The sequence below is a fragment of the Gopherus flavomarginatus genome, chromosome 1, assembly GCF_025201925.1.
Source record: "Gopherus flavomarginatus isolate rGopFla2 chromosome 1, rGopFla2.mat.asm, whole genome shotgun sequence".
In the NCBI taxonomy this organism is placed as follows: Eukaryota; Metazoa; Chordata; order Testudines; family Testudinidae; genus Gopherus; species Gopherus flavomarginatus.
In genome coordinates this window covers 142,848,869-142,874,630 of record NC_066617.1, presented here as the reverse complement: position 1 = coordinate 142,874,630, position 25,762 = coordinate 142,848,869, and the positions used below count along the sequence as shown (strand labels likewise).

General features: G+C 46.8%; 2 protein-coding genes across 6 annotated transcripts in view; both read left to right on the top strand.

Annotated features, from left to right (window-relative positions):
• The first annotated feature begins 1,282 nt into the window (after positions 1 to 1,282).
• RHNO1 (RAD9-HUS1-RAD1 interacting nuclear orphan 1) lies at positions 1,283 to 21,589 on the top strand. Of its 3 annotated transcripts, none has more exons than XM_050966409.1 (3): positions 1,283 to 1,353; positions 5,927 to 6,185; positions 20,673 to 21,589. In XM_050966409.1, the coding sequence occupies exons 2-3, from the start codon at positions 6,018 to 6,020 to the stop codon at positions 21,339 to 21,341; spliced, it is 837 nt and encodes a 278-aa protein (XP_050822366.1). In that variant the 5' UTR covers positions 1,283 to 1,353; positions 5,927 to 6,017; the 3' UTR covers positions 21,342 to 21,589. The 3 variants fall into 3 exon arrangements, with proteins under 3 accessions (XP_050822366.1, XP_050822376.1, XP_050822385.1); XM_050966419.1 differs by lacking the exon at positions 1,283 to 1,353 and adding an exon at positions 1,539 to 1,623; XM_050966428.1 differs by lacking the exon at positions 1,283 to 1,353 and adding an exon at positions 5,455 to 5,675.
• A 16-nt stretch (positions 21,590 to 21,605) lies between these two features.
• Positions 21,606 to 25,762, top strand: part of TULP3 (TUB like protein 3) — a 92,436-nt gene continuing 88,279 nt past the window's right edge. For 2 of the 3 annotated variants that reach the window (XM_050965753.1, XM_050965751.1), the window contains exon 1: positions 21,606 to 22,079. In XM_050965753.1, coding sequence (XP_050821710.1) covers positions 21,907 to 22,079 — 173 coding nt within the window. In that variant the 5' untranslated portion in view covers positions 21,606 to 21,906. The remainder of the gene's footprint in view (positions 22,080 to 25,762) is intronic. The other variant, XM_050965761.1, reaches the window with a different exon arrangement.

Below are 25,762 nucleotides of genomic sequence, written 5' to 3'. Positions count from 1 at the left end.
TAGCGAATGGAGCTTTGCTCTTGCACAGGAAATCTTCTGTGTAACTACTTGCATTATGCATATTATGTATGGTAGATTAAGCATTAACCAAAATGGAGAGAATTTTGCACCAGTGGAGCCGATCCAGCCTGTTAGTGTCACAAAATTCTCAGAGAGGGTCATTTGTATTGTCATAAAAGGGCAAAACCAAAACTGATTGAAAAATAAACGAGTTCCCTTCCTGCATGATAGAGGCAAGTGACACATCCAATCCCCGACTCTTTCTAGCAGTTAGAGATGCTCAGAGAGGCTCGCCAACAGGTGTTCTCAGCATTCTACAGAGATTACAACTACTGTCCTGCCTGTCACACAGAGGGTTATGGCAACCCCTAGGGGCCACCTAGGGATCTGGGGCAAAATCAGTACTTGGTCCTGCTAGTGAAGGCAGGAGGCTGGACTCAATGACCTTTCAAGGTCCCTTCCAGTTCTAGGATAGGAGATCTCCATTAATTTAACCCCCTGCCCGCGGCGTCACACACAGAGTGCCACGGGGCTCGGGTCAGAGCCACCCCCCGCAGAGAGCTCTAGAGTGATGACAACCCCTCAGGTTGCCCAGAGAGCTCGTGGGAGGAAGCAGCTCCACAGGACACCGCTGACAAAGGCCCTGCAGCATCCTGGCTGTGTGCGGCGCGGGAGGGAACCCTGCACTGTCATGCCCACAATGGGAATTCTCACCATCTCGTCCCCCCACCCCAAACCTAGCTCATCCCGTTCCCCGGTCCCTGCTCCCCCATCCTTGTTCCCAGATGCCTGAATCCACCTATCTCAGGTTCCTCTAGAGCCTCCAGCCCAGGTTTTACACCCTCTTCACCGTGTCCCCGCGATAACTCCCGCGCCATCACAAACCCCACTGATCCCCTTTGTCTTCAGCGGCCCCTATAAATCCCCTCCCCTGCCGCCCCCACTCCCCACAGCAAGGCCCCTTCCTCCTGCCCGCCCCCCGGCCGGGCCCTTCTGCCCCTCCCAGCCCCGCTCTCACCCCGGTGTCGGTGGGGGCAGGGGGGTCGCGCGCCCCGCTGCCTCCCCGCAGGGACCCGGCGCCGCCGGGCTCCGCTGCTGCTCGGGGCTCACAGGCAGTTCGTTTCGTTTCCCGGTTTGAATTTGGCGCCCGGTGGCCCGTTGGCGTCACGTGCGAGGACGGGGCCAATGGCGATCGGGCCGGGGGGCAGCGCGTTCCATCCGGGAGCGGAACTGGCCAATCAGCGGCCGCGCCCGGCGGTGCCGACACGCCGGTGGGCCCGGCAGGAGCGGGAGCTGGAGGGGACGCGAGGCTGGTTCTACCCCATCTCCGCGCGGAGCAGCGGCCGCCCTGAGGTGCCAGGCGGGGCGGACGCGGAGGGGCGCTTGTCTCGGGGCAGAGCCCCGCCCATGTGCCCTCCTCTGAGCGGGGGCTCCAGCTCTGCCCCCTGCCCGGGGCTGGGTCGTGCCTCGCCCCTACCCGGTGTCCCAGCGCCCGCTCTCCCCCGGTGCCTGCGCTGCCCTCCCAGCCCCCACCCCAACCCACAGCCAGGCCGAGGAGCCGGCCGGCTAGCGGTGTCTGAGCGACCTCCGTGCGCTCCCGAGCCCGGCTGTGCCGGGTGGGCGGTGAGTGAGAAGAGCCCCCTGGTTGCTGGCTGGGTGGGTAGGGCGTAGGGGGCGAGAGAGCACTGGCTTGTGTGTGTGTGTGATGTGTGTATGTAGGGCAGTGGTCCCTACGCTTCGCAGGGTTGTGCCCCCGCCCCAACCCCTGTCTGCTCCTTCCCCCGAGCCGGCGGGGGTGCGGCCAGGGGTAAGGGGGCCGCGGCCGCAGCTGCGGGTGGCGGAGCAGAGCCATGGCTAGGTCCTGGGCCAGGAGCGGGGCTGGGTGGCGATCCCACCTCGCCAGTTTGTGTATATGTTTGTCCAGCTAGTTACTGTGAGGGTGGGGGTGTATAAAGTAGCTGGCTAGATAAGTATATACACACATCCCAGCAAGGGACATGAAAGGCAGTAAGAAGAAGACAAAGGAAAGTGTAGGTTTTTTACGTAGTAGGGAAGGAGAGCTAATAACTGAACATTAAGAAAGTTGATGTGTTTATTGCCTAGTTTGCTTCAGTCTTCACCAAATAGGTTAATGGTGATCAGATACCTAATATAATTAATATTAACAACAAGGAGAAAGTAATGCAAGCCAAAATAGGAAAAGAACAGGTTAAAGACTATTTAGATAAGCTAGATGTATTCAGGTTGGCAGGTTGTATTTGTTTTATGGTATTTGGTTCAGCTAATATCTTAATCTCTGAATGATTAGTAATAATCTTCGAGAATTCCTGGAGGCCAGGGAAGGTCTCAGAGGACTGGAGAAGGGCAAAAAAAGGACTTATAAACCAATCAGTCTAACTTAAATACCTGGAAAGATACTAGAACAAAGTTATTAAGCAATCAATTCTTAAGCATGTGGCGGATAATAGGGTTATAAGGACTAGCCAGCATGGATTTGTCAAGAACAAATCATGCCAAACCAACTTCACTTTTTTCTTTGACAGGGCTACTGGCCCAGTGGATAGGGAGGAAGCTGTAGATGTTATATATCTTCATTTTAGTTCCACATGGCATTCTGATTAGCAAACTGGTGAAATGTGGTCTAGATGAGATTATTATAAAATGGAGTGCATAAATGAGTACAGTTTTGCAACCAAAGAATAGTTATCTATGGTTTGCTGTCAAGATGGGAAAGTGTGTCTAGGGGCGTCCCATGGGGGTCAGAACTGAGTCCACTGCTATTGAATATTTTCATTAATGACTTGGATAACGGAATGGGGAGTAGGCTTATAAAACTGGCAGATGACCCCATGCTGGGAGGGGTTGCAAGCACTCTGGAGGACAGGATTAGAATTTAAAACAACCTTGACTAATTGCAGAACTGGTCTGAATTCTCCAAGATGAAATACAAGTAAGACAAGTGTAAAGTACTTTGCTTAGAAAGGAAAAACTCAAATGCACCACTACAACATGGGGAATAACTGGTTAGGTGGTATTACTGCTGAAAAGGAACTGAAGGTTACAGTGAATCACAAATTGAATATGAGTCAACAATATGATGTAGCTGTGGAAAATGGCTAATATTCTGGAATGTATCAACAAGAGTGTCGTATGCAAGTCATGGGAGGTAATTGTCCTGCTTTGCTCAGCACTGGTGAGGCCTCAGCTTGAATACTGTGTCCAGTTCTAGGCACCACACTTTAGAAAAGATGTGAACAAATTGGAGAGAGTCCAGAGGAGAGCAACAATAAAGATAAAAGGTTTAGAAAACCTGACCTAGGAGGAAAGATTTAAAAGGGGGGGGGCATGTTTATAGTTTTTGAAAAAATAAGCCTTGAGGGGGGACTTGATAAGTCCAGATATGTTAATGGCTGCTATAAAGAGGATGGTGGTTGATTGTTATCCATGTCCACTGAAGGTAAAACAAGAAGTAATGAGCTTAATTAGCAGCAAGGAAGATTTAGGCTAAATATTACTAGTAAAAACTTTATAACTATTAAGGGTAATTAAGCTATGGAACAGGTTTTCCAGAGAGGTTGTGCAATCCCCATCACTGGAGGATCTTAGACTAAGACCTGTCAAGGATGGTCTAGGGCAGTGGTCAACTGGTTTGTCGCAATTGGCCAGTCAATTCTAGAGGACCTTCAAGTTGATTGTGATCTCCGGTGGCACAATGGGGCTGCTGCTAAGACAGGCTCCCTGCCCTGGCCCCACGCCACTCCCGGAAGAGCCAGTGCGGCCATGGGGGTGGGCAGAAAGGGTTTCCCTCTGTGTGCTGCTCCTGCCTGCAAGCACAGCCCCCGCAGCTTCCAGTGGCCAAGAATGGGGAGCTGTGGCCAATGGGATCTGTGGGGGTGGAGCTTGCAGAGAGGGGCAGCTCATGGAGCCATGTGCTGCTGGCCCCCCCTCCCCAGGGGTAGGCGGGCACGTTGGCCCCTTCTGGGAGCGGAGTGAGGCTGGGTTAGGCAGGGAGCCTGCCACAGTGGCAGCCACGCTGCACTCTCAACCGGGAGCCACTGGAGGTAAGTGCTGCCCAGCAGGAGGCCACACCCCAACCCCCAGTCCTGACCTCCCTCCCAGAGCAAGAACCCTGGACCTCCTCCTGCACCCAACACACTGCCCCAGCCCTGACCCCCCTCCCAGAGCCAGCATCCTGTACCCCTTCCTGCACCCAAACTCGCTCCCAGAGTCCACAACCGCACCCCTTCTTGCACCTCAACCCTCTGCCACAGGCTCAGCCCAGAGCCCCCTCTCACACTGTGAACCCCTCCCAAACCTCAACTCCCTACCCTAGCCCAGTGAAAGTGAGTGAGGGTGGGGGAGAGCGAGTGATGAGGGGGTATGGAGTAAGTGGGGTGGGGCCTCAGGGAAGGGGCAGAGTAAATACTGGGTTGCCCTTAAATTCAAAATGTCATCTTGGATGTAAAAAGATTGTGGAGACCACTGGTCTAGGGCAGGGGTAGGCAATTTATGGCACGTGTGCCGAAGGCGGCACCCGAGCTGATTTTCAGCGGCACTCACACTGCCCGGGTCCTGGCTACTGGTCTGGAGGGCTCTGCATTTTAATTTAATTTTAAATGAAGCTTCTTAAACATTTTTAAAACCTTATTTACTTTACATACAACAATAGTTTAGTTATATATTATAGACTTATAGAAAGAGACCTTCTAAAAACATTAAAATATATTACTGGCACGCGAAACTTTAAATTAGAGTGAATAAATGAAGACTCGGCACAGCACTTCTGAAAGGTTGCCGACCCCTGGTCTAGGGTTAGTTGGCCCTGCTTCATCGTCAGGGGTTGCAGTTGATGACTTCTTGAGGTCCCTTCTAGCCCTACATTTCTTTGATTCTGTAACTCTATGATATAAGTGGCTACATGTATCACATTCCTATATTTTTAAAGAAATGTATAATGGTTCTTTAAAAATAGCTGACTGGGAATCATCATCATGAGTAATATAGCCAGTTTATTTAAACACTTGTTCTTATTACAGTTGCCTTCATCCTCCCTCCTATTAATTTTGAAAAGCTTACTTGTGTCTTGACTTAAACTAGATTGTAAACTCTTTAGGGGGCAAGGACTGTCTTCCTATGAGCTTGTACAGGATCCAGCACATGGAGCCCCAGTTCTGTCTGAGACTTTCAGAAGCAACCCGCTTTGCAAATGATAGTTAAAATATGGATATGTTTGGTGTTCCAATGAAAAATGTTGGGTTGAAAAGTCCACTTGCCACTGTGGGGGAGGTTGCTTTCCCTGACAACAGTGGGGGCCTAAGACATATTTCAAGTACATTTAAACTTTAAATTAAAGAAGCCTTTTACTACTTATGGTTGCAAAGTAAATCAAGTAAACATGAACAAAGTGTAAACCTAACCAAATGCAGTGTCATCTTCTGGAGTCTGTAGATACAGCTGCAGTGCCTCTACTGTTGCTCAGACCTTTGCAATCGGTAAATTAACAAGATTCTGTTCAGTTTAATTCACTATACAGATCTCCTTGCAGCAGTGAATTTGGCAGAAATTGTGTCAGTTCCATGCTGCTGCTGTTTAGTGAAGCTCTTCCCAGCAGCAAGGTGGTGCTGGATATATTCGCAGTGCTGAGGATGCCCCAATAAAACAAGTCCATGAGAGAGGTGGGCATTACAGACTATATCTTGTATAGCAGCCAGAAAGCTCTGATGATTGTGTCCTCAGTGGGGGTATGGATTTGTGTGTGTATATACTATAAAACATATATTTTCAGTTTTTATTAGAATTTTTTTCTGAGAATTTTGAGACTGATCAGAAGTGTGTTACCTTTAATAATAATAATAATAATAATAATAATAATAAAAAAGTGAACCCATCATACAAATCTGGCAACATCTCCATGTGCTTTCTGCAGACTTGGATGCAGTTTGTCATCTCCTTCGTCTTCCCCTAACTGCCTCCACCAGGCATCATGAGGTTTCTTAGTGACTTTCTCACACCTTTTGATGCCTCCAAAGAAGAAATGCATCCGCCAGGCCCGCAAGGCACAACTGCAGTTCCTTGAAACTCCAAGAGAGGGCCCTATACATCACTATGGATCTCCACTGCCTTTGGCTGAGAACCCAAGACATGTTTTTATCAAACCTCTAGACCAGAATGCCTCCATCTCATGGGTAGGTGCAGGTTTTCTTCCCTTAGTTTCTTACAGCAATTGTTCTCAGCCTTCTTCTGCATATCTTAAAGAACTGTTTGGACTGGATCTTGGGCATATATAGCACACACACACACTTATTCATTTTTTTTTGTTCTCTAGGGGTTATGGTGTTTAGGTTGCTTCAAATTGCAGTCTTGCAGTCACAAGCAGCCCAAGTTGTATTGCAGATTGGAGCGCTCACATCTGAATGGGATATGGTGGCTGCCAACTGGTAAAACAGAGTTCCCTGTCTTGTGAACTAGCATGATGGCATGAAAAGGTTGGAATCCATATGAGAGGGAGATTCTTTTTGGTTTTTCCCGTAACTGAAAACCTTGGAAATGGAAAGTAGAATACTTACTTTTTAGTTTTATTCTGTATTGGATTTGATAATTCGAAATACAGCAACTATTTCAAATTGGTGGTGTAGCGCTCAACCCTCCAGCAACTACATGTGACACCCTCCTGCTCAACTATGATGAAAAAAAAATAGTCAGCATCTTAACTGTGGTTTTCTTATTTAATAGGCATTTTTTAATAATCTCAATTTTGACAGCTTGTGTTTCTGTAGTCAGATTTACACAAATAAACAGAGGGTCTCTGTGGGATGGAGTTAAATGTTGGGTTAAAATGGATGTTATACTTTGTAATGTATATGGCTGAAAGGCAGAGTACTTGATGCAAGGTGATGAGTCCAGCTTCCAGAGATGCAGTGTGGTAAGGAGCAGGGAGCTGCTTCTTGTATTAGACAGCCATTTGGTAAGAAATGCAGTCTGCTCCACAGACCAGTGTATTGCTTGGAAACAAACTAGTACATGCCTGAGGTCAGTGTGAGTCTGTTTTGAAGATCAAGCCTGGTGGGAAAGTGGGGAGAGGATGTGTTTGTTTTCAAAGGCTTTAGCAATAATACATAACCTACAAACCAAGAGTCAACAACAAGAGAGACAGCTGATTTCAAAAATTCTTATAAAGTTGAGAGACCAATAATGCCCTCTCCAACATGATAAAGGAGCACTACTAACATAATTGTATTTACTAAACCTTTTTAAAAATGTTCACTTTTCACTGCTCATACATTTTGTTGATGTCTTGCATTTCAGTCTTGATTGGACACCACTGCTCAGCTATACTGTTATGCTTCATTTAGGTCAATGCTCTTTTTCTAGGTTGTCAACACCACAATGAACTGTTTAAAAAAAACAAACAGGTTTTTATTGATGATAACAAAACTTAATTATTTCTGGTTTTCTGATAAATGTTATGATGGTATTACTTATAGACTCAGACTCATAGGTCAGAAGGGACCAATCTGATCATCTAGTCTGACCTCCTGCACAAGGCAGGCCACAGAACCCCACCCATCCCATATTAATCCAAAGAAAATGTTGGGCCTGAAGTAAGCTGGCAAATAGATTCTCCCTACCAGCAATTCAAGGCAGGGTGATAAAGCAGGCTTCAGGCAGATACTGTGGTGAAGAGCATAATGCAAATATCTAGATAGCATGTTTTTGAAGAAGTAATCTATGTACTTTAACACTGCCCTCCTTTCCATTTTTATGTGTGTTTAATCCTCTGCTTTTCCCCACACAGCTCTTCCAACAGACCCAAATATTGTTGAGGAGGAATTAGGTTTCTGGTCACTCAGTCCTAGGATACTTTTATCATGACATACAAGGTTTTTTTAAGCAAACGTGCAATTGTTCTGTGGGAGCTGCCTGTCTTTGCAGAAGCCATCACCTCAGGCACCTCTGCTAAATAACAACACTTAAATCTCAAAGCTTTTTAACAAAGCAACCCCAAGGGGCAAGATTTCAAACTCGAATGAAACACTCCACCAGCCTCAGAGACTTGGAGTTATCTTTGTTAGATTTTTAATGTCTTTTCACTGAAGTTTTTTAAAGCAGAGGATTTTAAACATGCTTCAGGCAGTCAGCTGTATGGGTTTTAAAACAGTGAGTAAAAGGATTGCTGAGAGGAGGCAGAATCTGTGTGTACCTGGAACAATGGTAAATTTCCAATGGACTTATTTGGCTATGTCTGATGAGTATTCAGTTAATAAGTAGTGTCACAGTTACTGAACTAACTGCACTCCTGGTCTCTCTTGAGTGCATCGCTGTTCAGGTCTCAGACCTCAAGCCATCACCTCTCTTGGGATGGAATCTCACAATTTTCCAACTCTTAGACTGGGCCCTGAACATAAGAATGGCCATACTGGGTCAGACCAAAAATCCATCCAGCCCAGTATCCTGTCTGCTGACAGTGGCCAATGCCAGGTGCCCCAGAGGGAGTGAACCTAACAGGTAATGATCAAGTGATCTCTCTCCTGCCATCCTTCTCCACCCTCTGACAAACAGGCTAGGGACACTATTCCTTACCTATCCTGGCTAAAAGCCATTAATGGACTTAACCTCCATGAATTCATCTAGTTCTCTTTTAAACCCTGTTATAGTCCTAGCCTTCACAACCCCCAAGGCAAGGAGTTCCACAGGTTGACTGTGTGAAGAACTTCCTTTCATTTTAAATCTGCTGCCCATTAATTTCGTTTGGTGACCCCCTAGTTCTTGTATTATGGGATCAAGTAAATAACTTTTCCTTATTCACTTTCTCCACACCACTCATGATTTTTTATACCTCTGTCATATCCCTCCTTAGTCTCCTTTTTCCAAGCTGAAAAGTCCTAGCCTCTTTAATCTCTCTGCGTAGGGGACCTGTTCCAAACCCCTAATCATTTTAGTTGCTCTTCCTTGAACCTTTTCTACTGCCAATATATCTTTTTTGAGATGAGACCACCACATCTGTACACAGTATTCAAGATGTGGGCATACCATGGATTTATATAATGGCAATAAGATATTCTCCGTCTTATTCTCTGTCCCATTTTTAATGATTCCTAACATCCCGTTTGCTTTTTTGACCTCCGCCACACACTGCATGGACGTCTTCAGAGAACTATCCACAATGACTCCAAGATATTTTTCCTGTTTAGTTGTAGCTAAATTGGCCCTCATCATACTGTACATATAGTTGGGGTTATTTTTTCCAATGTGCATTACTTTACATTTATCCACATTAAATTTCATTTGCCATTTTGTTGCCCACTCACTTAATTTTGTGAGATCTTTTTGAAGTTCTTCGCAGTCTGCTTTGGTCTTAACTATCTTGAGTAGTTTAGTATCATCTGCAAACTTTGCCACCTCACTGTTTACCCCTTTCTCCAGATCACTTATGAATAAGTTGAACAGGATTGGCCCTAGGACTGACCTTTGGGGAACACCACTAGTTACCCCTCTCCATTCTGAAAATTTACCATTTATTCCTACCCTTTGTTCCCTGTCTTTTAACCAGTTCTCAATCCATTAAAGGATCTTCCCTCTTATCCCATGACAATTTATGTAAGAGCCTTTGGTGAGGGATCTTGTCAAAGGCTTTCAGGAAATCTAAGTACACTATGTCCACTGGATCCCCCTTGTGTAATAACCTTAGTCCCAGATTTGGACCTTAGCGTCCAAGATATGGGGGTTAGCATGAAAACCTCCAAGCTTAGTTACCAGCTTGGACCTGGTACTTGCTGCCACCACCCAAAAAATTAGAGTGTTTTGGGGCACTCTGGTCCCTCTGAAAAACCTTCCCTGGGGACCCCAAGACCCAAATCCCTTGAGTCTCACAACAAAGGGAAATAATCCTTTTTCCCTTCCCCCCTCCAGGTGCTCCTGGAGAGATACACAGACACAAGCTCTGTGAATCCAAACAGAGTGAATCTCCCTCTCTGTTCCCAATCCTGGAAACAAAAAGTACTTTCCTCTTCACCCAGAGGGAATGCAAAATCAGGCTAGCCACTTCAACACACACAGATCTCCCTCCCACCAATTCCCTGGTGAGTACAGACTCAATTTCCCTGAAGTAAAGAAAAACTCCAACAGGTCTTAAAAGAAAGCTTTATATAAAAAGAAAGAAAAATAAGTACAAATGTTCTCTCTGTATTAAGATGATACACACAGGGTCAATTGCTTAAAAGAATATTGAATAAACAGCCTTATTCAAAAAGAATACAAATCAAAGCACTCCAGCACTTATATTCATGCAAATACCAAAGAAAAGAAACCATAGAACTTACTATCTGATCTCTTTGTCCTTACACTTAGAAACAGAAGACTAGAAAGTAGAACTACTTCTCCAAAGCTCAGAGCAAGCAGGCAGCCAGAAAACAAAGACAAAAAACACTCAATTCCCTCCACCCAAAGTTGAAAAAATCCGGTTTCCTGATTGGTCCTCTGGTCAGGTGCTTCAGGTGAAAGAGACATTAACCCTTAGCTATCTGTTTATGACACGCCCCCCAAATTGCAGACAGTGGGGAAGCTCACTGGCGGCGATTTCCTTCTAGAACTTGAAAATAAACAGATTAATACAACACATGCACCGTTACATATACCCCTAAGTATTTAACTAACAGACTTCTACATTTTAAGAAAACTTTTTAACTACTGAATTCTGGGAAACTCTCACGGGAGAGTGCATCAGCTACTTTGTTAGAAGCTCCTGTGATGTGCTGAATTTCAAAATCAAAATCTTGGAGAGCTAAACTCCAACGAAGAAGTTTCTTGTTGTTCCCCTTGGCAGTATGAAGCCACTTTAGTGCAGCATGGTCAGTTTGTAGTTGGAACCGCCGTCCCCAAACATATGGGCGTAGCTTTTCCAGGGCGTACACAATGGCATAGCATTCCTTTTCACTGACTGACCAGTGACTTTCCCTCTCAGACAGTTTCTTGCTGAGAAACGACAGGATGGAAGTTGTGATCTGTTGCTTCCTGCATGAGCACCGCTCCTATACCACGCTCAGATGCATCTGTGGTTACTAGGAATGGCTTGTCAAAGTCCGGGGCCCTGAGCACAGGGTCCGACATGAGCGTTGCCTTAAGTTGGGTAAAGGCCTTTTGACACTCATCAGTCCACTTAACTGCATTTGGCTGGGTCTTTTTGGTCAGGTCGGTTAGTGGGGCAGCGATTTGGCTGTAGTGTGGTACAAATCGCCTGTAGTATCCGGCCAAGCCTAAGAAGGATTGGACCTGCTTCTTGGACCGTGGGACAGGCCACTTTTGGATAGCATCCACCTTGGCCTGTAGGGGGTTTATGGTTCCTCGACCCACCTGGTGCCCCAGGTAAGTCACTCTGTTTTGGCCTATTTGACACTTTTTGGCCTTAACAGTTAGTCCTGCCTGCCTGATGCGCTCAAAGACCTTTTCCAGGTGTAGTAGGTGTTCGGGCCAGGAGTCTGAAAAAATGGCCCCATCATCGAGGTAGGCAACTGCAAATTCTCCCAGTCCAGCTAGTAGACCATCTACCAGCCTCTGGAAGGTGGCGGGTGCATTTCGAAGGCCGAAAGGAAGGACATTGAATTCATACACCCCCGCATGGGTGACGAATGCTGACCTCTCCTTGGCAGGTTCATCTAGCGGTACTTGCCAGTACCCCTTGGTTAAGTCTATTGTAGAGATGAACTGGGCACGTCCCAACTTCTCCAATAGCTCATCGGTGCGTGGCATTGGATAGTTGTCCGGACGAGTTACCGCATTTAGCTTACGGTAGTCCATGCAAAAGCGTATTTCCCCATCTGGTTTGGGTACCAGAACCACTGGAGATGCCCATGCACTGGTAGATGAGCGGATTATACCCATCTGTAGCATGTTCTGGATCTCCCGTTCTATAGCAGCTTGGGCATGAGGAGACACTCAGTAGGGTGGGGTTCTGATTGGGTGAGCATTACCTGTATCAATGGAGTGGTATGCCCGTTCAGTCCGTCCTGGGGTGGCTGAGAACAATGGGGCGAAGCTAGTGCACAGCTCCTTGATTTGTTGCCGCTGCAGACGTTCCAGGGTGGTTGAGAGGTTCACCTCTTCCACGCCACCGTCTTTTTTCCCGTCGTAGTAGACACCGTCAGGCCACTCAGCATCATCTCCCTGGACTGTAAACTGACAAACCTGTAAGTCTCTGGAATAGAAAGGCTTGAGAGAATTAACATGGTACACTTTAGGCTTTAGTGAGGAATTGGGAAATGCTATGAGGTAGTTTACAGCTCCCAGGCGCTCTTGGACCGTGAATGGCCCTTCCCATGATGCTTCCATCTTATGGGCCTGTTGCGCCTTCAAGACCATAACCTGGTCTCCTACCTTGAAGGACCGATCTCTGGCATGTCTGTCATACCAGGCCTTTTGCTCTTCTTGAGCATCCTTTAGGTTCTCTCTAGCAAGGGCTAAAGAGTGTCGGAGGGTGCTTTGTAGGTTGCTTACAAAGTCCAGAATGTTAGTTCCTGGAGAAGGCGTAAACCCCTCCCATTGCTGCTTCACCAACTGTAATGGTCCCTTAACCTCGTGACCATACACAAGTTCAAATGGTGAAAACCCTAAACTGGGATGTGGTACAGCCCTGTAGGCAAACAGCAACTGCTGCAACACTAAGTCCCAATTATTGGAGAATTTGTTGATGAATTTTCGTATCATGGCCCCCAAAGTTCCATTGAACCTTTCCACCAGGCCATTGGTTTGATGGTGGTATGGGGTGGCAACCAAGTGATTCACCCCATGAGTTTCCCACAGTTTTTCCATGGTCCCTGCCAGGTAATTAGACCCTGAATCTGTAAGGATGTCAGAGGGCCAACCTACCCTGGCAAAGATGTCTGTTAGGGCCAGGCACACAGTGTTAGCCCTGGTGTTGCCTAGAGCTACTGCTTCCGGCCATCGGGTAGCAAAGTCCACTAAAGTCAGTACGTACTGCTTTCCTCTGGGCGTCTTTTTTGGGAAAGGGCCCAGAATATCCACAGCTACTCGCTGAAATGGGACCTCAATTATGGGGAGTGGCTGGAGAGGGGCCTTGACCTGGTCTTGAGGCTTTCCCACTCTTTGGCATACCTCACAAGACCGGACATACTTGGCAACATCCTTGCCCATCCCCTCCCAGTGGAAGGACTTCCCCAACCGGTCCTTGGTTCTGTTCACCCCAGCATGGCCACTGGGATGATCATGGGCTAAGCTTAAGAGCTTCCCCCGGTACTTAGTTGGAACCACCAACTGTTTTTGCGGCTGCCATTCTTCCCGGTGTCCACCAGAAAGAATTTCCTTGTATAAAAGTCCTTGGTCTATAACAAACCGGGATCGATTAGAAGAGCTGAGAGGCGGTGGGGTGCTCCGTGCCGCCGCCCAAGCTTTCTGAAGGCTGTCATCTGCTTCCTGCTCAGTCTGGAACTGTTCCCTTGAGGCTGGGGTCACCAGTTCTTCCTCAGACTGTGGACTTGGGCTTGGTCCCTCTGGAAGCGATGTAGGTGATGGGGTTGTTTCCGTTGCTGGTGAACCGCTCTCCGCTGGTGCACCTGAGGGTATTTCAGGCTCTGGCTGAGCCTTTTGGGTATGGCTGTCTGTCGCTTCTGCCAGTTTTGGCTCGCTGGCGCCCTCTGGCGTTGAGTTTGAAGATGTAGTTGCACTTGCTGGTGCTGGTTGTTGTTCCAGTTCCGGGCCTGGGACTGGAGATGCTGTGGCTGTTTCAGTGGTAGGCATGGAATCCGGGTCCTCTACCTCTGTCTGGGTCTCTGGTAACACAGACGGGGCCTCTGTGGACGGTTCAGGAACAGGAATGGGTCTGGAAGCTTGCCTGGTTTGGCTACGTGTAACCATTCCCACTCTCTTGGCCCGCCTCACCTGGTTGGCCAAGTCTTCCCCCAGTAGCATGGGGATAGGATAATTGTCATAGACTGCAAAAGTCCACATTCCTGACCAGCCTTTGTACTGGACAGGCAGTTGAGCTGTAGGCAAGTCTACAGCTTGTGACATGAAGGGGTAAATTGTCACTTTGGCCTTTGGGTTGATGAATTTGGGGTCAACGAAGGATTGGTGGATAGCTGACACTTGTGCCCCCGTGTCTCTCCACGCAGTAACCTTCTTTCCGCCCACTCTCAAATTTTCCCTTCGCTCCAAGGGTATTTGAGAGGCATCCGGGCCTGGGGATCTTTGGTGTGATGGTGGTGTAATGAATTGCACTCGCATGGTGTTCTTGGGACACTTGGCCTTGATATGTCCCAGTTCATTACACTTAAAGCATCTTCCATCTGATGGGTCACTGGGCCGAGGTGAGTTACTGGAGACTGGTGAGGTTGAAGGGTAGGGTATCTGTGGCTTTACTTGGGTGGTATGTGGGGTCTTTGGCTGTCCTCGGTTGTAGGGTTTATGGTCTGTGTGCCCCCTGGGGTAATCGTTCCCCTTGACAGTAGCTTTCTTGCTTTCTGCCAGTTCCATCCATTTGGCTCCAATCTCCCCCGCCTCAGCGATATTCTTGGGGTTTCCATCTTGTATGTACCGTGTGATGTCTTCAGGAACACCATCCAAGAACTGCTCCATTTGTATGAGGAGGTTCAGTTCTTCCAAGGTTTGAATGTTGTTTCCTGTTAGCCAGGCCTCATAGTTTTTTGCAATGTAGTAGGCGTGTTTGGGAAATGACTCCTCTGGTTTCCACTTTTGGTTTCTGAAACGCCGACGGGCATGATCTGGGGTTATCCCCATCCTGTATCTGGCCTTGGTTAGAAAAAGTTTATAGTCATTCATTTGGTGCTTAGGCATTTCAGCTGCCACCTCTGCTAAAGGTCCACTGAGCTGTGACCTCAATTCTACCATGTACTGGTCTTCGGGAATGCTGTACCCAAGACAGGCTCTTTCAAAATTTTCCAAGAAGGCCTCGGTGTCATCACCTGCCTTGTAGGTGGGAAATTTCCTGTGCTGTGGAGCAATACTTGGCGCCGGGTTGTTAGGGTTGGCTGGCACATGCAGCCCAGCTTTTACCAACTCCAGTTCATGTTTTCTCTGTTTTTCCTTCTCTTCATTCTCTTTTTGTTGTTTTTCCATTTCTTTTTGTTGTTTTTCCATTTCTTTTTGGTGTTTTTCCATTTCTCGGTGGTGGGCCAACTCTTCTTCTGCTTGTTTCCTTCGGTAGGCTCTCTCTTCTTCTTCTAGTTTTCTTTTGTGTGCTGCCTCTTGGGCTGCCTGTTCTCTTTGGAAGGCTGCCTCTTTGATCTGTTCTTCTCTTTCTTTCATCTCCATCTCTTTTTGTTTTATTTCCAGTTGTCGCCTGTGTTCAGCTTCTTTGATTTGTTCTTCGGCGTCAATTTTTGCCTTAGAAGTCATGGTTCCTGTTTTCTTGTGTTGGGGTGCCCTCCGGTGTTTATCTTCTGAACTGCAGGTTCTCTGTTGCCTCCTGAAGTCTGCCTAGCAACAGTGCCTTTAGCTAATTTTCCTTTTCTCTCTCTAGCTAATGTTCAATGAAGGGAAACCAGAAAAACCACTTTATTTGCATGCCTATAAGTGCTGGTACTTGACTCCTAATGGGAGTGCTATTGTGACAAAAGACTGTTAATAGTCCTTAACGACTTCTGCTTAACATGCAAGCCACAAACTGCGAGAGAGAGCAGAAAAAAAAAAATTCTCTCTGGTTCCCTTTTAAAACCAACTGTTTCTCTCTGCTAAAAAGCCCTTAGCAGAGAAAAGAAAAATATAATATTCCTACTGGCTTCTGGATTCTAGTCCCACCAGCTGCACACCATGTAATAACCTTAGTCCCAGATTTGGACCTTAGCGTCCAAGATATGGGGGTTAGCATGAAAACCTCCAAGCTTAGTTACCAGCTTGGACCTGGTACTTGCTGCCACCACCCAAAAAATTAGAGTGTTTTGGGGCACTCTGGTCCCTCTGAAAAACCTTCCCTGGGGACCCCAAGACCCAAATCCCTTGAGTCTCACAACAAAGGGAAATAATCCTTTTTCCCTTCCCCCCTCCAGGTGCTCCTGGAGAGATACACAGACACAAGCTCTGTGAATCCAAACAGAGTGAATCTCCCTCTCTGTTCCCAATCCTGGAAACAAAAAGTACTTTCCTCTTCACCCAGAGGGAATGCAAAAATCAGGCTAGCCACTTCAACACACACAGATCTCCCTCCCACCAATTCCCTGGTGAGTACAGACTCAATTTCCCTGAAGTAAAGAAAAACTCCAACAGGTCTTAAAAGAAAGCTTTATATAAAAAGAAAGAAAAATAAGTACAAATGTTCTCTCTGTATTAAGATGATACACACAGGGTCAATTGCTTAAAAGAATATTGAATAAACAGCCTTATTCAAAAAGAATACAAATCAAAGCACTCCAGCACTTATATTCATGCAAATACCAAAGAAAAGAAACCATAGAACTTACTATCTGATCTCTTTGTCCTTACACTTAGAAACAGAAGACTAGAAAGTAGAACTACTTCTCCAAAGCTCAGAGCAAGCAGGCAGCCAGAAAACAAAGACAAAAAACACTCAATTCCCTCCACCCAAAGTTGAAAAAATCCGGTTTCCTGATTGGTCCTCTGGTCAGGTGCTTCAGGTGAAAGAGACATTAACCCTTAGCTATCTGTTTATGACACCTTGTCTACATGTTTGTTTGACCCCTTCAAAGAACTCTAAGAGATTAGTAAGATACAGTTTTCCTTTACAGAAACCAGGTTGACTTTTGCCCAACAATTTATGTTCTTCTATGTGTCTGACAATTTTATTCTTTACTATTGTTTCAGCTAATTTTTCTGGTACTGATGTTATACTTACCAGTCTGTAATTGCCAGGATGACCTCTAGAGCCCTTTTTAAATATTGGCATTGTGACAAAGTTCCTCCTCTACCTTGGTGGGTCCTGCGCTTATTGGCGGATTTGCTCACTTCAGTGATCTTCCCCTCTTGTGGAACCCACAGTCTGGGTCAGCTCCTCTTGTGTCAGGAGTTGAGAGGTTTAGGGGGAACCCGGGCCCACCCTCTACTCCGGGTTCCAGCCCAGGGCCCTGTGGATTGCAGCTGTCTATAGTGCTTCCTGTACCAGCTGCATGACAGCTACAACTCCGTGGGCTACTTCCCCATGGCCTCCTCCAAACACCTTCTTTATCCTCACCACAGGACCTTTCTCCTGGTGTCTGATAACACTTGTCCTCCTCAATCCTCCAGCAGTTCACTCTCAGCTCCTTGCCCTCTTGCTCCCAGCTCCTCACACACACTCCTTCTCCTCTGGCTCCTGACTGGAGTGAGCTCCTTTTTAAACCCAGGTGCCCTGATTAGCCTGCCTTGATTGGCTGCAGGTGTTCTAATTAAAGTAGCTATCTCCACTGCCTTCTAGAAAGATCTTAATTGGCCCCAGGTGCCTTGATTAACCTGGAGCAACTGCCATTTGGTTACCAGGGTCCTAGGGATTTGTTTAGCCTGGGGCTAACATACCTGTTTCTCAGTACTTTACTGTAGCCATCTGGCCTTGCCCCATCACAGCATTACATTAGCTATCTTCAGTCATTGGGTAAAGAAGGTGATTTAAAGGACAGGTTACAGACGATAGTTAATAGTTCCGCAGTTTCACATTTGAGTTCTTTCAGAACTCTTGGGTGAATGCCATATGGTCCCGGTGGCTTGTTACTGTTAAGTTTATCAATTAATTCCAAAACCTCCTCTAAAAACTCCTCAGATTTGTCACCTACAAAGGATGGTTCAGGTTTGGGAATCTTCCTAACATCCTCAGCCATGAAGACTGAAACAAAGAATTCATTTAGTTTCTCCACAATGACTTTATCGTCTTTAAGTGCTCCTTTTTTTAATCTCGATTGTCCAGTGGCCCCACTGGTTGTTTAGCAGGCTTCCTGCTTCTGATGTACTTAAAAAACCATTTTATTACCTTTTGAGTTCTTCAAACTTCTTTTTGGCTTTTCTTATTACATTTTACATTTAATTTGGCAGTGTTTATGCTCCTTTCTATTTACTTCACTAGGATTTGACTTACACTTTTAAAAAGATGCCTTTTTATCTCACTGCTTCTTTTACATGGTTGTTAAGCCACAGTGACTCTTTTTAGTTCTTTTACTGTGTTTTTTAATTTGGGGCATACATTTAAGTTGGGCCTCTATTATGGTGTCTTTGAAAAGTGTCCATGCAGCTTGCAGGGATTTCACTCTAGTCACTGTACCTTTTAATTTCTGTTTAACTAACCTCCTCATTTTTGCATAGTTCCCCTTTCTGAAATTAAATGCCACGGTGTTGGGCTGCTGAGATGTTCTTCCCACCACAGGAATGTTAAATATTTTTATATTATGGTCACTATTTCCAAGTGGTCCTGTTATAGTTACTTCTTGGACTAGATCCTGTGCACCATTTAGGACTAAATGGAGAATTGCCTCTCCCCTTGTGGGTTCCTGTACCAGCTTCTCCAAGAAGCAGTCATTTAAAGTATCGAGAAATTTTTGTGTCTACATTTCGTCCTGAGGCGACATGTATCCAGTCAATATGGGGATAATTGAAATCCCCCACTATTATTAAGTTCTTTATTTTGACAGCCTCTCTAATCTCCCTTAGCATTTCATAGTCACAGGTGATTGATAATAGATCCCTACTGTTATATTCTTATTAGAGCATGGAATTACTATCCACAGAGAGTAGCCATCCCCTGTATATCAACTGTGATTTCCTCACCAAGTCTGACTAATGTTCAGTACTTGTAGTTTCCTCCCTCTGGGACCAATGTCAGTGGTATCCAGTTACCAAACAGCCTTTTAAAAATACACCTCTACCCCAATATAACATGAATTCGGATACAACGCAGTAAAGCAGTGCTCCGGGGGGGGCGGGGCTGCAGACCCTGGCAGATCAAAGCAAGTTCGATATAACACAGTTTCATGTATAATGCAGTAAGATTTTTTGGCTCCCAAGGACAGTGTTATATAGGGGTAGAGGTGTATTTACTTTGAACAAAAGCATTTCAGAGAAAATAGATCTTAAAATAATAAACAGATTCTATGGACATCCAGGTGTCTTCCACATGGGAATCTTGGTAGATTTAACTTCCTAAAGACTTCTCAGCAGAGTCTTTCTTTGTCAGCTTGTCTCCTTGGACAACCTTCTGGCAACAGACAATCCCCTCCCCCTCAGAGGGCTTTTAACAGTTTAGTATCCTTGTGATCTCCAGGCTCCCAGCTGGACAAAACAAGGCTTGCAGCTTCGCTGGAGACAGAATAGGATCCTCAAAGTCAATAGCTTTCCCTGTTTCAAATGTATACCAGGATGTTCTTTTTTGGGGAACCACTGTGTTGGCTTCCTGTGCAGTCCCCACTGAATTAAAACAGTATAGGTATATAATGTAAAGTCTCTCAATAACTAGGTTACCTATCAGTATTTGAATACACAGCAACTCCACAACAATCACAACTAGTACCCAGGTTTCTGGGTTCCCCTCGGTGCTAGGAGAAAGTGAGATATATTAGGAAATGGAAAGTTTTTCTATCACAACCCAGTAAAGAAAGAGAATTAATAGGAAAGATTATGGGAATCATTTTTGAGAATAAATACATCTCTATCATAATTCTTTAAAAAACAGTGGAACAGGGATCTGCCATGTTTTCTGTTTGATGTAGGAAATGGTCAGGATTTGAATGCATGACAGAGACTGGAAACTTACAAAGTTGTTTACCTTTTATAATATCTTAGCGTTCAGTAGCTTGCTGTGCACTAAATTCCCATGTGGACACTGCTACAGTGCAGTGAAAGTCCTGCAGTGCCACAAATATAAATAAGTAGATAAGATTGCTTTATCAGTAAGATTTTTGTGTGTGTGAGAGAGAAAGAGAGAGACACTGACAGTCTTGCAACCTCAATCTGGGATCCAAGAATCTAGATGGTGGAACTCACTGAAATTTTATAAACAATTTTGATGCACAGGATCCAGGGGCAGCTCCAGGCCCCAGCATGCCAAGCATGTGCTTGGGGTGACATGCCGTGGGGGGCGCTCTGCCGGTCGCCGGGAGGGCAGCAGGCAGGGTGCCTTCGGTGGCGTGCCTTGGGAGGGTCCGCTGGTCCCGCAGCTCCGGTGGACCTCCCGCAGGCCTGCCTGGGGAGGGTCCACTGGTCCCGCGGCTGACCAGAGGACCCTCTGCAGGCATGCCTGCAGGAGGTCCACCAGAGCTGTGGGACCGGCAAGCGGCAGAGCGCTCCCTGCGGCATGACGCCGTACTTGGGGCGGCGAAATGTCTAGAGCTGCCCCTGACAGGAACAGAATCCAGCTCACTGTTAGATAAGAGATTGACATAGCAGTTGATTTAGTTTATCACTAAGAAATAAGCAGACAAGACTTTGAATATATCTAGGGAAGGAGGTGCATTTATATATAGTCACTTTTCAGAGTAGAACTGCATTTTAAGGCATATTTGACTTCCAGTATTTCTCACTCATTTGAATAGTGAGTGTGATTTCCTTTGCCACAGACTGGACTTCCTGCCAAGGAAGCAATAAAATGGCAGCTCTCAAACCAAGAAAGACATGCAGCAGGGGTGGAGAGTAGAGTAGATAGTGGTTGCCTTGTGAAGGAAGTAGGGAGTATGATGAGTCACTCTCTCTGAAGGAAAACATTTTTTCATCACCTCTGTTTGGCCCCTCAGGTGTCCCCACAGTTTGAAAGCACTGTGTCAACAGGCTTCAAGAGATGTAAGAAGCAGCGCCATGTTGCCCACAGCTTCCAGAGCCGGGATGACAGTCGTGGTTTCCTCCATGTGGGAGGAGTGTGTCGGAAACAAACAGTCTGCAAATTTCCTCCTTTAACGTTTGAGGCTGCACAGGCACACCCCTATGCTGCAGCAACAGGGTACTCGGACTCTTGTGGTAACCCAAGTAACTGTGCAAAGACATGCCATATCCAGCCAAAGAGGGGCACTGCAGCAAAGCCCAGTACCTCAATGGGTAAGCCTAAGAGCTGTAGAAAAGGGGCCTCTCAGTTTCCTAAACAGGATGCTGAGCCAGATGTCTTCAGTCCACCAGATCTACGGACTCCAGAGCTGCCCTCTATGAGAAGCTATGGATGCAGTAGTACTTTGCCACAGATGAACATCCTCTGTCCGAATCCACATAGTGTTCTTGATCTCTGTGCTGATACCACTGAGAGCCTTGAACCAACAACTGTACTGGTCAAGGATACTCCAGAGCATGAGTACGGAGTGAAGGTAACATGGAGAAAACGGTCTCATGTAATGAGATACCTGAGGGAGAAGGGGATGCTGAGCCCAAGTGACATCCTAGTGAAGACTGTAAATGCTGATCCTAGTCAGTGCTGATCCCTTTAGAAAAGGACACGCTGCCTTTGACTTGAGGGGCACAATAACTGAGATCCCACTTTGCTGGCTCTAAAAGCAACGGGCATTGCTAAGCCTAGTTGGGAGATCAGTGACAGGATAAAGAAAAGACCCTGGACTTATACTGTCGGCTAAGACTGCTTGGTGCTGCAGAGATGCTTCCCCCCGTGCTGTCTAACCTGGCGGAAGATCAGTCTGCACTGGATAGTGATGGCCGGGGGCGTGGCTGAGAGGTTCTGTACTGCCCCCCGGACGTGTCCTTTCCAGCTGGTTCGCTCTCCCCGGACCTCGTCTCGGGTTTACAGCCCCTCCCCACCGCCGTCTGGGCCCTGCGCTCTTTGTAGGGCTGGGCTGCGCTTTTCGCATCCTGCTGCAGCCCGGGTGAGCGAGCGGCCCACGCTGGCTTGTCTGTGTCCAGCCCTGTTAGCCCCGCCTCGTCTGAGCCTCCGCTGCACAGGCGCCGCCGGCACGAGCCAAGGGGGTGGTCCCACAGCCACCTTGCAATAGGCACGCGCGGGTTCTGCCCACCCCTTCTTGGCATCAGCCAATGAACGCTCCGGGTGTTGCGCCTTCGGCCAATGGCGCGGCGCCTCAGTGCCGAGTGCGGTTGCTAAGGGCAGCGGCGGCGGCCGGGCTAAACGCGAGTGGCCGGGATCCCATGGCAACGGCGCGGGTGAGGATGGACAGCGCGGGGGACCGGGCCGGGCCCCGCGGGGGCAGGTGAGACCCAGGGAGGGAGGTGCGCGGGCGGAGTGGCTCGAGGGCCACCGGGGGGCCGCCCTGCAGTCCCCAGGGCCGACGGGGGTTTCGCGGGTCTGGTGCCTGGGCTCTCGCTCCCCGTTGGTACTGAGTGAGGCGCCCCGGGCTCGTGTGTCGTGGATGCAGCTGACGGTCCCGGCCAGCAGCACCTGGACATCCCCTCCCTCCCCCCAACACTACCAGACGCTACAATCGCAACCCCGTTACATGTTCCCCTTCCCCCCTTGCTTGTGCGGAAAACCTACCCAGTCAGGCCGGGTAATGGCCTCTCCCGGCGGCCAGGGCCACTGACTGTACAGGGCGCGGTGCAGGGCACCAAATAAACATTGCACACGGGAATGGCTTGGCTTGGTTTAGTTCATTACGGTTGTAGCCCTGGGAGATCAAAACAATAGACTGATGTCTTGAAGTTGATGATGATGATGTTCCTGACTGACGCACAATTTTTCAGTATCTGTGTGTGCAGCTCAGCCCCTCACATACAAAGAGAGCACTTACAGGGGAAGGGTTAAAATATACCAGATGTATTGAAAAATTCTCTGCACTTCAAGGTCCATGCCCCCCAATATCCCCTTCTTTTCCTGAATTTTGTTACAACAGGTCTAGATGCTGTGGATAAATGTCTCTGTCAGGCAACTGGTCTACACTAGTGTTCCAGTAGTTGCTGCATGGTGGGAAATTTTCACAAAAGGCTGGTCTCTCCACACAAGGGTTGTATCATTTTAATTTTATCAGTATAATTAATTAGTATAGCCTGCCTAGCAGGAGGTGCAGTATATTGTACTCCTGAGGGAATTTGATGCCAAAAAATAAAAATTCTATGCACAATATTTTATTTATTGCGGAGAATTTGCAGAATTTTTAATGTGGAGGCTCCTGCATTGCTGGGAGGACTGAGGAGTAGCACAGGCTGATGGCTTTACAGAGGTGGGAGATCACCCTGCAGCCCCCCACCCCCTGCTCCCCAGGAACTCGGCAGTACTCAACCCTGACATAGCACAAGGGCCAGGCCTGCCCCAGAAACAGCCCAGGGTCTTGCCCCTCTGTGCCAGGTGCACCAGTTGTGGGCAAGCAGCCTCAGCCCAGCATGATCCATGTGTAGAGGGCTTGGTGTGGGGTTAGAAGGTTCTGCTTGGACCAAACTGGGTGTGAGCGATTCAGTGCCCGGTCTGGGTGCATGGGGGATCTGGGTGCATGGGCTTGTTGGGAAGGTTCTAGGTGCAGGGGCAATGAGACTTTGCAGGGGGGTCCAGGTGAAGGTGGTTGGGGCTCGGTGGGGGGGAGGAGTCTGGATGCAGAGAAGTAAAGAAATCTGCGGGGAGAACATAAGAATGGCCCTACTGGGTCAGACCAAAGGTCCATCTAGCCTAGTATCTTGTCCTCCGACAGTGGCCAGTGTCAGGTGCCCCAGAGGGAATGAACAGAATGGGCAATCATCAAGTGATCCATCCCCTGTCGCTCATTCCCAGCTTCTGGTAAACAGACTAGGGACACAATTCCTACCCACCCTGACTAATAGCCATTGATGGACCTATTCTCTGTGAACTTATCTAGTTCTTTTTTGAACCCTGTTATGGTCTTGGCCTTCACAACATCCTCTGGCAAGGAGTCCCAGTCTTATTAATCTTTCCTCCTACGGAAGCCATTCCATATCCCTAATAATTTTTGTTGCCCTTTTCTGAACCTTTTCCAATTCCAATATATCTTTTTTGAGATGGGGCGACCACATCTGCACACAGTATTCAAGATGTGGGCGTACCATGGATTTATATAGAGGAAACATGATATTTTCTGTCCTATTATCTATCATTTTCTTAATTATTCTTAGCATTCTGTTCCCTTTTTTGACTGCTGCATCACATTGAGTGAATGTTTTCAGAGAACTATTCACGACTCCAAGATCTCTTTCTTGAGTGGTAACAGCTAATTTAGACCCCATCATTTTGTACATATAGTTGGGTTTATGCTTTCCAGTGTGCATTACTTCGCATTTATCAACTTTAAATTTCATCTGCCATTTAGTTGCCCAGTCACTTAGTTTTGAGAGATCCTTTTATAGCTCTTCGCAGTCTGCCTGTGTCTTGACTATCTTAAGTAATCTTGTATCATCTACGGATTTTGCCACCTCACTGTTTACTCCTTTTTCCAGATCATTTATGAATATGTTGAATAGGACTGGTCCCAGAACAGACCCCTGGGGGACACCACTATTTACACTGCTCTACAGCCAAAATGCTTCTGAAATAAATGTAGTCCAACTTTACTAATTCTGGGTCACTGAGAATGAAAATGATGCTTACAATTGTTGATTGGCTCTAGTTTTCAAGATATGCTATTGGGTCAGTATATACGACCCTTGACTTGGGAATGGCGGAGGATAAGTGAGTTATAAAGGGAAGGGATCTCAATTTAAACCAGAAATGACTAAAATACATCTTTGACTGGATCTATGAATAAATCTATGACGGGGTTTGGACAGTACTTGCTTTTTAGGCAAGACAATGAATGATGCAATCTGAAGCTGGTATTGTGTCATATATGATATGAATTGCATCATGTTATTCCTAGAAGTCATGGATGATGCAATCATAATGAAGCTTACATCACTCTGCTGAACAAATTGCCCTATATCAGCTCTAGAAATCATACAGTGTCAGTGCTCTCTTATTTGTCAGTGTTTGATTTTGCAAAGGGACACATTTCTGTTTAGCCAAAGTGAGCAGAGATGCCTCGTACTTGTGTGAACAGTGCAGATAACTTCTGCTATGTTTGTGGTGAAGTGACTTTTGCATCACAAAAGCGCAGTATAACCACTATGGTTAAGAAAGCCTATCACCTTTATTTTGGCTGCAAAATTGGAGATCAGGACAAGAGATGGGTGGGCCCCACACATATGCTGCAACACTTGTGCAACAAATCTTCGCCAGTGGCTGAACAGGAAAAGGAAATCTATGCCTTTTGCAGTGCCAATGATTTGGAGAGAGCCAACAGATCATCCCAGCAATTGTTACTTCTGCATGGTGCCTCCAGTTGGGAAAGGTGTGTCAAAGAAGAAAAAGTGGACTGTGCATTATCCAAACATTCCATCAGCTATACGCCCAGTACCCCACGGAGAAGGACTGCCGGTTCCTGATGCACCAGTATCATTGTTACTTGAGTCAGATGAGGAAGAGGAAGAGGATGAAACTTCTGGTCCTGAACCATCAATGTCACAGGACCCACATTTTCTCCCATCCTCCTCCTCTGAACCACACCTCATAACACAAAGTGAACTGAATGACCTTGTCAGGGATTTGGAACTACCCAAGAGTAAGGCAGAGCTGTTGGGCTCCAGACTACAGCAGTAGAATCTCCTGGCAGGCTAGCTATCAGGGCAAATGGAGCCCATCAATGCTTGCAGACTATTGCTAGACAGTGACAAGAAATGCTCCATTTAATGAATACAAGAGACAAGCCAAGAAGCGCCGAGTAGACACTGAATAGGACTAAACTATGTACATAATAGTTTTTTGCCTTTTGTTTTGTTTCATAATAAATTTTATATATATAACCCTTTTGCTGATTTTAAAGGGTTACATAAACAGGACAGATGAAATATTATCATGTAAAGCAACCATAAACGCATGAAAAGACCTAGGTTTACA